This window comes from Electrophorus electricus, chromosome 12 (genome assembly GCF_041902795.1).
Source record: "Electrophorus electricus isolate QZ-2024a chromosome 12, ASM4190279v1, whole genome shotgun sequence".
In the NCBI taxonomy this organism is placed as follows: Eukaryota; Metazoa; Chordata; class Actinopteri; order Gymnotiformes; family Gymnotidae; genus Electrophorus; species Electrophorus electricus.
In genome coordinates this window covers 3,651,178-3,665,175 of record NC_137508.1, presented here as the reverse complement: position 1 = coordinate 3,665,175, position 13,998 = coordinate 3,651,178, and the positions used below count along the sequence as shown (strand labels likewise).

Sequence of the window (13,998 nt, the reverse complement as noted above, 5' to 3'; positions counted from 1 at the left end):
TTTACTGGCACCTTGCAAATACTGGTTAATTGAATGTAGCATTACAGCTAAGGATCATGCTTCCCTTTCAGATTCACATTGCAAGTCAGCTGCACTTCCTGATTCAACCCATGAAGTTATGTTTAGAAACCTGGTCTGTTAGCATGTAAAACAACATTTCTATTATGCTCCTCCATGGCTGACAAGCATAAGCAAAACACTTTACAAGAGACATTCCAGAGACAGCAACAGTTCCCATACAAATAAAGAGCTTAAATCGGCACATATCCTCAGATCAGTACATACGCTGCTGAATCTGAAGCAGCAGGAAAAGGCTAAAATAACACAATCCTGCAAGTCAGGGTGCACCAATGTGGATAAAAATAATGATAAAGTTGACGTGATTCAATTTATACCTCACAGTGGTTAAACATTGTAAAATGGTGAGTATGTTTATGAAGCTTCTGGTAACTAACTGCGCTCTCTCTCTTCTATAAACTTACAACTAATTGATAAACCATATTACTGCAGAGTTGACAACTACAACTTATGTTGACAGTAGACAATAACTGTTGCACTCTATAAAATGCAGCATTACAGTTTACTCAATAGGCCTGAGAACTTCCAGCAGATCAAAATAAAGCAGTTTCTTGCCATAGGAAAAATAGTGGATTGCAGTGGTTTGGCTTGGCAAGGCTAGTCAACACCTGAGATGAAATCACAAGAGTACCTGACTATGCTTAACACGTGCACCATGCACAGAATACCAACACCGATAAAACAGCTTGGAAATGCTCTGTAGTATCATGGGCCCGATTGAGACTTTACAGCACATGTAGGATCTTGCTCCAAAAGTGCTGGTGAACTACAGCAACTCCCCAATACAGATTAAGACACTGTCCATACAGCCTGTGATATTATTGCTTATGAAGTTGGGTGCATATTTTTGTCAATACATTACTTGCCCAGCAACACAAGTTATTTTCATTAAACCACATTGAAGAGCAACATGGTATATAGCATGTTCATTTCTGAGCCCCCGTAACCTTGAATTTAGAATATAAACAGCAGCATTGTAATGAAAGAAATCCATTGAGAGAAACTTTTTGGTGTGAAAGGCTCAGAGCCAAAACCATCGGTCACACGAAGCCAGAACTTTCGGCTAGTGACCAACCAACCTCCCATGCACAAACAAAATTAATCACATCCACACATACCCACAGAGAGGTGGGAAGTGGGCGGTTACAACGCTTCCGCTGCTAATAAGTATTAAGTGTTTGAAAAATTGTAAGAAAAGTAACAAAAAGAAAATGATATTTAAAAATTATTTATTTATCATAGTTCTCCTTCAACCTCAAAAAACAAACAAAAAAAACAAAACAAAACCAAAAAAAAAAAAAAAACAAGTCATAATGGAGTCACCTTGAGCAGACCACTTTGCAACATCACCCTTAAAAAAAAAGCAATCTGATAAAAACCAACACCCATCAATTCTAAACCAGTTCTTCCAAAGCAACCCAACATTGAACTAGTACAAATAAAAAAAAGTCAGATTTTAAAAACCTGATTATTAATTAAAATGTTTTCTTAAGGCCAAAATGTTTAGTCAGTACAGAAATTTCCTACACAAGTGATACAGTTTTGGGTGAATGGGCTCAATAATTTCAACATTCTGGCAATTAAACACTTTTCTCTCTTTACCCAAAGTCAGATGTTTTCAGTAATGCCAATTGGTTTCCCCCCCCTGTACAAAGCCTGAACACTTGGGGAGAAGCTACATCGTGCTGCGGCGCCAACCTTTCTAGCTACTCCAATGTCACATGCCTACGCACTTGTAGTGTTATTGTACTCACCCCTGCATTCAGCTCAACATTTCATGCATAAACTATTGACTGATACGGTTCAAATGATCCTCTCTGAGAGGTTACAGGGAGAGAGCAAATCCATCAGCTAAGCGAGAGACTCTCTTGGTGGCTAACCTGGGAGCCATCAGCTAAGCGATATGTGCAGCTCAGACAAAGACAGATCAACAAAATGTTTATAAAAACAACTACAACCCAATTCATTATTTTTTTTCTCCCCATATGTAAATGTAATAAATAGAGTACAAAATGCATACCTCATAAGCTTTGAACAGAGATAGCAGCTCCTGAAGTTTAGCGATCCTTATTTTAATCTATGTAGCTCTGACAGACTTCAAAACTGCACATGAATAAGAAATGATATCAGTGCATTTTCTAGGGTCTGGGTAAGTTAAAAAAAAAAAAGGATTGATTGCCAAAATGTTGACTGCCTTCAACAAGCACAAGTAAAGAAAAATCTCTCCAGCATATCTGAAATGAAAGATTTAACCTTCTATTGACCAAACACTCAAAAGTGGTCAACACTCAAAACCTGCATGAAATATTCCTGATTAAAGGAAATGATCATTTTTGAATATTCTAAAACAGTCTTCACAATGTGTTTAACAGGTGACATCCTAACCTAAGTGAGTTTATGCAGCTCCTTAGTGACTGACCTAAAATGTAGAGCACAGCTAACATGGTACAGCACCACCGGTATGACTCTGCTGGATCTCTCATATACACCCCCCCCCCGCACACTCTTATTGAGAAGATGGTGTTACTAATGCCAGGTCACAGTTTGGCAGCCATGAAGTTGATGTGAGGTTTTGCAAGTGGGAAGAGGGGCAGACTCCTCTTAAACTCGGTCATGTCCTGGATAAGCACTGGCTACACACACACACACATACATACACACACTTTAGCCAATTTCCATACAAGTTTCAAACATACACAAAACTTTTAACACATGAAAATATATGTGAAATGCAGGCCAGTCAGGCACGTTACCTGAGGCAGGGAAGGGGCAGGGGCCAGATTGACATCGTTCTGAGCGGGGAATTCACCCACCACTGGGCCTGAAACACAAGCATTACAGCACTGGCAAATTTACCGTAGTAATGGATCTCCTTACTAATCTACGCAGGCATGTGATCATTAATCTCCCTCTCTCCTCCCAAACACTCAAACTCTGAAACACTTACAGGAGTCCATCTCCCGAGACAGGACATGCACGGACACCTTGTGCCTCTTAGGAGCATCTATAGCCAACCCATCCTACAGAGGAGATGGAAACACGAGGAACAGAAAGCAAGATTTACGACAGTCCTAACATATTCTACCCTGTTGCACTCTCCGATGTAAATGAATGAAATATCACGGAAGAGGAAAGCCAGCTTCACCTCTAGGCAAGAATATAATGGGTTCCAGAATGGTTTCTCCCCCCCCGAGACGCACAAGGCAACGGGAGCTAAGTGAGGAGGGCGGAAGCGGCTCTCTCATCAGTGAAATGCTACCTGTGCTCACCACAAGGCTTCCAGAACACAGCAATGCTGCTTTTTAAAGTGTAGACTATCTGTTTCTGCTGCTACTTAAATCAGGAGCTGAGGCACTTACCCTGAAGAACTGCATGATGTTGTCCTTCGTTAAAGTCTTTAGGTAGGCGACCTCAATGTTGTCTGTTGGGGTAGATGTCAGGTTAAGCCTGGGGACTGACTGGGTGTAATATCATCACTTTAATCACAACTCCAGCACTGAGAAATTCATTAACCCATTCCTAGTTCCCTTAAAACAAGCCCTCACCTCTGTCAAAGTTGTACTGCTGGGAGATGATCTCGCCCCAGTACTTGGCGCACTCGGCTGCTAGCTTCTTGGGCTTGTCCAGACGGCGGATGGCCAGGGCCTGGATGTGTTTCTGGAAGGCCTCCTCGACCATGTCCTGCACGGTCTTCTCCATGGTCTTGAGGAAGGCCTCGACCCGCGCCTCCAGGTAGTGGGGCGCTTTCTCGGACTGGATGATGAAGCGAAGGCCTTGCACCCCGTTGGCCCGGCGGGGTCCGCTGAACACAATGTAGCCTGGGCAGAGGGGACAGGTGGAGGGGTACGCTCAGCTGTGGACGACTGCTGGACAGGCCAGGCTATGCTGCTCCCATGGTATGCTACGATGAAGAGTGCAATACTTGTGCGTGTTTGCATGCATAGACAGTGGGAGTGCGTGTGCTGTGTTTAAGTGTGGTGTGTGTGTGCATGGTGCAAACCCAGCTGCTCCTTGGTGCGCAGTGTGTTGAAACAAGGCTCGGATATGATCTGGCAGAAGAGTTCCAAGAGCATGTTGTCGTGGGTGCTCTGCATGTCGGTCTGGTAGTAGATCTCTATGCCACAGTTATTATGCACCTCATTCCTCTGCTGGTACACATACCAGCCACCTGATAACCACAGAGAACTGGACTTAGACACGGGAGCCGTGACACACACAGACACAAACACACACACACACAGAGCACGGACCTTTGATAAACCTTTGACATTCACATGAATTAAGTTTTAAGTAAGTGCAACAAAAAATCTGCATTGAAGGATCTGGGCTAATATAAAGCTAAAATGAGAAATTCACTAAGCTTTTCTATTTCTAACACTGGCAAGTGGTCAAGTTTCAGAAGAGCCCGACTGTGCTGTGCTATCGAGCTCCTACACAGCATCACTTTTGAGCTATATGCAGCAAAACATTCAGCTCACAGCTTATGCTTGTAAGACAGAGTTTGTGTGTGAGCCTGAGCCATGAGGAGCTGGGTTAGTGCTGGTGCCAACCACAGCATGGAGCTGATACAGAGGGCAGCAGCCCCAAGCCCTTCCCTCGGCAACAAACACCAAGATAATCCGCGTTAGCTGTGGAGCCACTAGCCCGCCCCACTGCATGGTCAGTGTCAAACACATAGCCAGCATGCTCCACTACATAAATAGGTGAATAAGACAAATTAATACTGAACTGGGATTCAAATACCAACAAACATCCATGCTGAATATTTCAATCGCTGAGGCCCTGGGGAGAAATTTTAAACAGCCATCAGTAATGTTATGCATTTATCAATTTTAAATGTAAAATATATCATTGAACCATTTCTTTGTTTCTGTGTCCACACTATTGGTAATGGCAACCTGCTTTTCCTTTCAGAATGAAGCACCACAATAACAAGGGGCTGGAACCTTTTTAGGTGTGACTGTGTGCGTGCAAGCGAGGAAGGGAAATACAGAGGAGTGCATATAGTTCTGAAGAGTGATGGCCCCCTTGCTGGGGTAACTATTTATTTTTTTTTACCCCTTAAAGTCTGGTACACAGCTGTGTGTGTATATCTTTTACAGTGGTCCTGCAGGGAGGATATATGAGGAGCATTTGTGACATTTGGAGAGAGAGAGAGAGAGAGAGAGAGAGAGAGAGAGAGAGAGAGAGAGAGAGAGAGAGAGAGAGAGAGAGAGAGAGAGAGAGAGAGAGAGAGAGAGAGAGAACAAGCGAGACAGCCAGACACTCACTCACCATCCGGTACTTGTACCTCCCTGTAGCGAATCAGCTGGCTTGGGAGGAGGGGCTTGGTGTGAGCGTGCTCAATTAATGTGTCTTCCACCATTTGCATCATACTGAGAGCAGACTACACAGAGAGAGAAAACAAAGAGATATAGATGGATATACATGTTCCCATCATGTGATAGCCACTTCCAGCAGCATAACGTGCCAATGTCACAAAGTTCACCTCAAACCGGTTTCTTGAAAATGACAAATGAGTTCACTGCACTAAAATGCCCTCCACAGTCACCAGATTTCAATCCAATAGCACACCTTTGGTATGTGATGGAACAGGAGATTCACATCACAAAATGTGCAGCCAACAAGTCTACAGCAACTGCACGATACCATCATGTCAATATGGCCCGAACGCTCTGAGGAATGCTTCTAGCACCCTGTTGAACCTTCGCCACAAGTAATTAAGAACAGTTCTATGGCAAAGGCGGGGTCCAACCCGGTATTAGCAATGTGTACTTAATAAAGTGGCTGGTGAGCGTATATTTTTATATACAACATAAAAGAGAAATTCACAAGCTGTTCTTTATGGATATTCATATATTCTGTTGTAACTGATGACACATACAGGACAGCCTGTACAATATGGTGTCAAATATTTTAAATGCCCTTTCTCTTGTTCCCAGTTTAAGATCCATCAGAACTTTGGATAGTATATACACATATATAGACCTATGAAAAACACTATGAATACTAAATATAGTATAATACTTAAATACTAACACTACAGTTGTTGAATGTACTTTCAATTCAGCCACCAACACACATCCCCCTGTGCGCACATATCCCTCCACTGATGTATATATGCATGCACACACATGCACACACTCCTAGCTGGGTTCAGATAAGAAGTGATTTCATCAGCAGATCCAACGAGGCTGAGAGATGATGTCGGCTCAGCTAACAGCTAGAGGACAGAACAGCGTTCCAGCAGGACGGCTCCGCTTTCACTTATTTATGTGGATCAGGGGGTGAAAGCGTGTCAGCCAAATACCAGGGGACCTTCTGCAAAGCACAGAAAACGCTGTCTCACACTACTTCTTGCTTACGCTGTAATGCTGACTTTTTCTGTCTCCGGCACACGCACGCACCACCCTTCCCCACACGTACACCCAAACTCCATAGAAATTAACCTTCAATCACCTTTAAATGCTTCAAACAAACCTGTTTGGTGATGTTGCCATGAAGCAGGGCTTCAATGTGTAACCGTGACAACAGCTGAGGTATGAAGGCCTTGAGGCGGGGCAGAGTGACATCTGAAAATGATTCAGACACACAATTCACAATCATTATCAAGGTAAAGCAGCGATCCAGGCCAATAACCCCCCCCCCGCTGCTCCCTCACGCATGTAAGCACCAAGTCGCATGAAACGGCCACTCTAAATTCATGGTGCGTCTGACCCAGATTCAGAGAGCACAGACGGTCGGGAAGCAGGGGATGATCAACAGGACAGACGAGGAGCACAACAAACGAGGAAAGAAGAAAAAGGTTGAGAGGAGCAGGGAGAGAGAGAGAGAGAGCGCGATATTAAAACAACCTAATGGCAAAAGTGAGACCCCAGACGGACATGCCAAGATTAGAACCAACAGAGGCAGACAGATGGAGAACGCTTCTGGTGCTGGAAAAGGGGAGTAGTGGAGCAGAAGATGCTGCACATCTTCGCAGCGTTTGCAATCAAGCCAGCGAAATCGCATACCCAACCCGGACACAGGATATACATTTGACAGACGTGTTAAGCCCAACACACTGATATGCCCGACCTTAAAAGTATACTCCGAGGCGAAACCTCAAAACACTCTGTTCAGTATTTAGTGTTCAGAGTGCTTAATAAAGGCTTCTGGATGTTTGACAAACCCTTGCTCTTAGTGATACAGATGGAGACATAAGAGGTCATTGGGGGGTATTTTTTTTTAGATTTCCTGGAGTCTGGAATCTTTAAACCATATCACCTTGGTATAGCACACAGTCATCAAAAGGTTTGCCTGCGAGCAGCATGTGTACCTTCTCCCAAAAAAGCATTCTTAGGTCTTTGTTTATGGTTTGGTTAAGCTCATTTTCATACAGTTATGATTAAGAGATTGTCGGTCACACTAGTAGGTATCAATATTTGATCTCAAGTTAAACTAAATGTACAGTTAAATAAGTTCTGTTCTATTAAGTAAAGCAATGGATATTCCACATTACAATCATTTATTTAAAAAAAGAAAATACAAAATATTCCATTCTCCTTTGGCACTCTCTGGTATGAAAGTGATTTTTCAGTCAATTCTATGACTGCATGCTGGCCAGGAAAATAACCCCAAACCTCGACATTTCTAGACATTTGTGTGCGCTTTTGTTTGGTACTGTGGCCAGTCAACTCTAGCTCTGTCCCATCTGTTCATAGCACATCGTTCCAGGTCCTGGTCCTTGCCTAGACATTCAACAGCAAACTTCTTGCTGTGACGTTCGTTTTAGACTGGAATGGCTTCTCCCTGCTGTATCTCCTATGTAGGTCAGATTTGTCCAGTCTCTTCCTACCGGCAGACGCGTGCACCTTGATAGCAACAGCCGCACGAGCTACCTGCAGGTCCCCTGATGAAGTTTTGCAGATGTCTTAAAAATATGCAGAGGTGGCCTGGCCAGGCCAAGTTGGCATGGCTTCTGATTTATCCAGTAGTGGGTGATCTTCCAGACAGAGGAATAATTCATTTCCTGCGTTTTGGAAATCTTAAACCTCGCCCCAGAAACACACATCTAAAGCCGTCTTTCTGAAGACCTCAGAGAGATCCAGTGATCTAGGCACGATAATCACTCACTCCAATAACATGGCAAACAAAATAAACCTTTATTTATTAGCATTATTTAAAGGTAGGCCAGATATCACTATGTCCAATTACTGTAGAAGCCTACATTTGTCATGGGAGGAAAAGTTGCATTATGTGCAATTCCAAGAATGGTATTTAGACTTTATTTTGTCCATACTCAACAAAATACTTTGGGCAAATATCAAAACTACTAAAACCTAGACTAATCTGAACAAAAGAGCCTTATCAGGAGAAAAGGACCGTATATTGCCTGTGGCCACTTTATAGAGTCAAGTCATTTTCAAGCCCTTAAATGTACTGGTACAGAAACAGTCAACACTTGGCAGAAAAGGTGGGGACATCAAGACGACTTTAAAACGAGAAGATTTTTGGATTCTAGACAGCATGGCACCAACAGGAATGAATTATACATTTAACCTCATATTTTTGGCACCAGATAATTAGGAATTAGCCTCTTTTCCCTCTCCCTCTCTTTACAGCTTTTCCCTGGAGAATGTGAACATTTATGCATACATCTGAACAGGCTGTATTTCTCGTGTTGATCTGTTCATCTGAGTCTTTGTTAGTATTCGTTTTGACTGTGTGAGTATTTTTAGCGACACATGTACTCACCAATTTTGAATGCCGCTGAGAATGCCATGAGACGAAAACATGTCGAAACTTATAAATAAGTCACTGGTTTAAGCAGCAACATCTGCTAGCTTATTAGTTTGTTAAGAGCAGGCACCATGCTTTTTTTAAACTGTGTACGTACTTCACGTGACAGTATGTGTGCAAGCACAGGAGTGAGTGTGTTTGCATGTCTCACCATCCAGTGCTTCCTTCAGCTCATCTTTGGTCCAGGCTACCTCAGTCATGAGCAGACGCAGGTAGTACATAGCATGCTGGTGAGGCTGCTCCGCACGGAAATTATTCAGAGATCTCATATACTGGAGTCAGACCAAGCAAGAAATATAGTCAGCACTGTAAAACCTCCTCTGGACAAAGGAATGTATTCAATTTCTTCTCAAAGAGAGGTAGACAGCTAGCCCAGAGAGCCCCAGAACATGCAGGCTTCCTGTCCTACACAAACATTTCCTTCTGTTCAGTGAAATAATCAAGAACCTTCAAATACAAAACCCTGATTATATCTTAAACTATATGAGCCTGAGTGTTCATTACAAAATCCAATTTGATATAAATTAGAATCAACTTAATGTATGCATTGGTGTGGCACTTTCGAAACCTGGATCAGGATTAAATCTAAACTGTGCAGGATCTTCTTTCAATTAAAAGCACTGAGTTTGCAGCTTTACCACAGTAATCCTAGATTTATTGAGTGCTCTCTGAATGCTGAGTCAGCTACAATATTCCAACACTAAAGGCGAGGTTCTTGGGTGTGTGTGAGGACATTTCGGAAGAAAAGTTCATAATTCAATACCAGCCCAACCTAGTCTGCCCTGAAATAGAGCCAAGTGAGGTGGAGTTGTGTGGGACAGGTGGCCGAGCTGCAGCCGTGCGGTGTGCCGCCGATGCCAGCCCCACGTCCGTGTGGATGTACATGCTACTCACCGCCTCCTTGATGATGTCAAAGCGTTTCTCATCAATCTCGAACGTGGCCATTTTCTCAATGATCTTCTTGAGCAGGATGTGCTGTTTGTCATTATAGCCCTTTACTGAGAGCTGCGAGAGAGAGTGTTATTGAGTCAGCACAGAAGGGCAAAGTCAAGCGTGTGAGCGCTCGTGTATGCAGGTGAGCTCAGGATGGACAGACCTCAGCTGGGCCCTAAAGGATGACGCTGCAACTGCAGATATGAAACTAGCAGGAAATGCTGCCAGCCCCAACAACCAACCCCACCTCGCATTCTGGCAGCTTGGAGAAAATAATCACTGTATTCAGCCCCAAGAGATGCCTTCCTCCAAAACATACACACACACACACACAGCTGAGAAGTGTGCATAAGGTTAACTGAATAGGCCTTAGCCAACTTCTGGGGAAGAGAGAGAATCCTTTTTTCATACACCACCACCAATATAATGAATATTTAGCACAGCCAAAAGAGACAGTTCAATGAAATCTCAGGATACTTGTTGAGAGCTTCCAAACATCACTAATAATAACTGAACAAACCCTCAGCACCTCACGCAGCACATGCCACTCACACCACCCCTCTGCATTCTCGCTGAGCGTGCTCAGTAGCTCCCAGGACAGCCATTCACTTCTTTCCCTTGACCAGAGTCTCTTCAGCTTAGTACAGAAAGAGGGCGAAGTGTAATTGTAAAGAAGTCTTGATTTTCAGATAAAATGCACCATAAAACAAATACCCCATTACCTTTCATTTAGAATTGTGAACCTACAATAAAATTGACAATCAAATGTGATCTGGAGTACAGTGATTGCAGCCTTCTGTCCATCCTGCCATTTTTGTTTAATCGCGAACTAGGCACAGAATGATCAACACGTGACCGCCTTGAAGCAGGAACAAATCAAACGGCTTAAAATCAATAAGCAACCAGAAAGAGTCACCTGGAAATTCTCTTAACCCCAGAATACTCATTCATGAGCGCACCCTCAAAAATCTGTCAACACAAACTCTGAAATGGGTCTATTCAGGTGTTCAGAGCAGATCATGTCAGTACAAGAACATAATTACCATTTTAGTTATACCCACTAAGCTGTAACAACTGATCTCTATCCCTGAGCTTCTGTAAACACTAGAGCACAAGCTAAATATTAAACCTAATTACAACAAAATATTAAATCTAATTACAGACTTCAAATAGAGTTCATTCAGGCTTTATTCACGTACCTTATTTCCAACACAATGCATATCCTGCATTTATAGGACAATGTTTAAAAACCTAAGAAACCAGATTAACATGTGTACTAAATGTTCCTGTGCAAAATCCTTCTGTACAGATGAAAGGTCAATACACTTTAGTGAATAGTGTGCAACAGTAGCTTCAAAACGGCTGCAGCTCCTGTAAACGAGCATTTTCTTGAGCGGCTCTGCTTGTGTTACACTCATGAGTGTGTATCTATGAAATGAAAATCTGTCACCGCAAACTCTGAAATGAAGGTAAACATGGTCTATTCAGAGCAGCAATGCCCGAGCCCTGTTTGTGAAGGGCAGTGCCTGCAAGTCACTTTCACCCGCTGACCTCTGCAACAACGTGACCGACTACAACAACAAGGCACGCTAGCGGAGCTACGGTACACTGCAGCGGTCCTCGAGCTGGGCTGGGAAGAAGCACCTAGCTTGTACGGGCAGTTTCACGCTTCACCCATCATGCTGACTGAGACGCGAGACGTAGGCAGAAAAGTTGGAAAACGCGTCAGTTCAGCACACGCTCAAGCCTCATGCTTCCCGCCCCTGCACCCTGCCCCTCCTTCCACACAGGAAGGGGGAACGGCTAATTAAGGCACCATACTTACAAGGATGGCATTCATTCCTGAGGCTGTGCCATAGCCCAGCCCTGCCAGTCGGGCTGCATATGTATACTCTTTTAAATCATCCTTCAACAACCTGAGAAACAGGTAGGTCATGTTGCAGTGGAGGGGGTCAGCATATAGGTAGCGACTAACAAAGAAACAGAACAAAAACAGAGGCATGTTTGTTGAGAAAAGTGGACTTGACATCCAAAATAGACAACATGGAGAACAGATGAACAGATGGAAAAACAAAACAAAACAAAACAAAAAACCCCAGAGAGAGAGAGTGGGTGAGTGAGTGTGAGGAGATTTAAAAGAGTATGTATATGCAGCCTGAATACTGGCAAGGCCAACGAGGGCAGCAACTACCATCTACCTACAAGTCTACTCCTAACCAACAGCTACTGTAGACAGCAACGACACAATGGAAGGAGGTCTTGCTTTAGAAGCATCCCATAAAAGCACCAAAAAAACAACAACTTTGCTTTCTTTATTTGTATGCGATCCCGTGAGTTAACAAATTCAAGTATGACTTTATCCGTAATTAAATGACACACATTCAGACTCTAAAGACTTTCAGATCAACTCTGTCTGAGGTGAGGAAGAAGGCTTTGGAATTTAGCGACAAGGGGAACCGAGTGCGGAGGTCATGGGGTGGGATGATGCAACAACGATGAGGATTATTTGGATACTTACATACATCCCATAGATGGTATTTTGGAGATCATAGTTCAAGCCAGCTAGCTCGGCTGCATATGCATACTCGTTGAGGGAGTCCTTGAGCAGCTCAAGGTACAAATAGGCCATGTTACAATGCAGCGGGTCCACGTAAGCAAAGGGGCTGGGGAGATAATCAACCCAAACATATTAGTGGGCTACAACCAATATCTGCAAGTGGCTTAGTGAAAATCCCTGATATATTCATTTTGCAAGAACTTTCTTCATTCCATCATATGCAAAGAAATTTTAGCCACCACAGGGTAACGGCGGTGCAGGAGGATAGCTAAAGGGAAATAAGGACTTCAGGGAAGCATTGCACCACATTCAAAGAGAGCAAACCACACAAAATGACATTTGAAAACATTACAAAATTCCAAAACGGCTCATCATAGAAACATACAAGCTCATAAAAGAAATACAAAAGCTTAATTGTGTAGTGGATGGCTCTCTCCATCACGGGGCATTAACTGGACCATTTTAACGTCACGTACCTAGAACACGTCAACGGCACTGATTTTCTCTCTGACTGAAAATGTTACTTTTATCCATGCATCAGATTAGCAACATGTGGGGCAAGCCATAAAAGCAAAGGATTCTAGTAAAACACAACATTCCCAATAACACCTGCTAATGACAACAGTGGTAGCTGAGATACAGCCCAGATGAAGAGAGATCCATTCTGAGTGCTTACCTGAAGAACTCAAAGTTCAGGCAGGCCTTGGGCAGGAAGTATTTGTCATCCTGCTTGAACCACACTTTACTCATCGCTGTGTCCTACAGAAAGAACAAGTGCAAACCTTTAAAAGTCACCTAAAAACAGTAACTGTGTAGTAAGAGGGGCTTTCTGCCATCAGTCACATGAACAGAGCTGAGATCACTTCAGTCATGCTGGCCAAACAAGTGCTCAGACATGTCAAAATAAACCCCAAAATACTTTGCAAACCACAATTCATTTAGAAAAGGTACCTTGATCAAACTGGGGTAGGCCGGGGCATCCTTCTCAAGAGGATATATCTCAAAGTTGGTGGGGATAAACTCATTTTTCATGGGTAGCTTGAACTTGCCGTTCAGGTCAGCATTTTGCCATTTCTGAAACAAAGTTTAACTCGGCGATTCAAATGAAACAAAATCAGACAAAAATTCTACTAGTTTTCATGTTGAATATTCTAGTCTTCGTGTTGATTTTCAATAAAATCTCAGCTGCACAGGTAATTTCGGGATGTAGTCAACAGAGAAGGTGCTAAAAGGTGCCATCACATGCTACAGTGCTTCACTCAGACATCACATATAAGCAGCAAACAAGGTTTTACAAGTTGTATGCCCATACCAGACATTTTTGTCTGCCAACACAAAACCAATTTCCCCATCTCGTCAATGACAATTCTCTAGCCAAAACCATGTACTTTTAAAAAAAATCATAACATAAAACTAAAGTTTTGCACAGACACTCAAATGTATTGTAATGCCAGCCACAAGAGAGGGTGTATAATGGAGGTATTCAGTAAAATAAATTATTGAGGTCCAGCTAAAATCTATTCCCAGCAAAGATCCAAACCTCAAAGTCCAAATTATAACCACCAACTACATCCATCAAATATACATTATGAACCTGTATAGCATTGCATAGTAAAAAAAAAAAGCAATCTTTAACATAAATAAAAGTA

General features: G+C 42.9%; 1 protein-coding gene across 6 annotated transcripts in view; it reads right to left on the bottom strand.

The window, feature by feature from the left end:
- Window positions 1–1,290: 1,290 nt before the first annotated feature.
- The window catches only part of ide (insulin-degrading enzyme), a 28,569-nt gene continuing 15,861 nt past the window's right edge, over window positions 1,291–13,998 (bottom strand). For 5 of the 6 annotated variants that reach the window (XM_027014110.3, XM_081725207.1, XM_081725206.1 and 2 more), the window contains 13 exons: window positions 13,301–13,423; window positions 13,026–13,108; window positions 12,311–12,455; window positions 9,754–9,864; window positions 9,011–9,131; window positions 6,559–6,650; window positions 5,353–5,464; window positions 4,079–4,246; window positions 3,624–3,896; window positions 3,438–3,499; window positions 3,026–3,098; window positions 2,832–2,899; window positions 1,291–2,711 (listed from right to left, as the gene is read on the bottom strand). In XM_027014110.3, the coding sequence (XP_026869911.2) occupies window positions 2,616–2,711; window positions 2,832–2,899; window positions 3,026–3,098; window positions 3,438–3,499; window positions 3,624–3,896; window positions 4,079–4,246; window positions 5,353–5,464; window positions 6,559–6,650; window positions 9,011–9,131; window positions 9,754–9,864; window positions 12,311–12,455; window positions 13,026–13,108; window positions 13,301–13,423 (1,527 nt within the window). In that variant the 3' untranslated portion in view covers window positions 1,291–2,615. Of the gene's footprint in view, window positions 2,712–2,831; window positions 2,900–3,025; window positions 3,099–3,437; window positions 3,500–3,623; window positions 3,897–4,078; window positions 4,247–5,352; window positions 5,465–6,558; window positions 6,651–9,010; window positions 9,132–9,753; window positions 9,865–11,617; window positions 11,763–12,310; window positions 12,456–13,025; window positions 13,109–13,300; window positions 13,424–13,998 lie in introns of all 6 variants that reach the window. The other variant, XM_027014111.3, reaches the window with a different exon arrangement.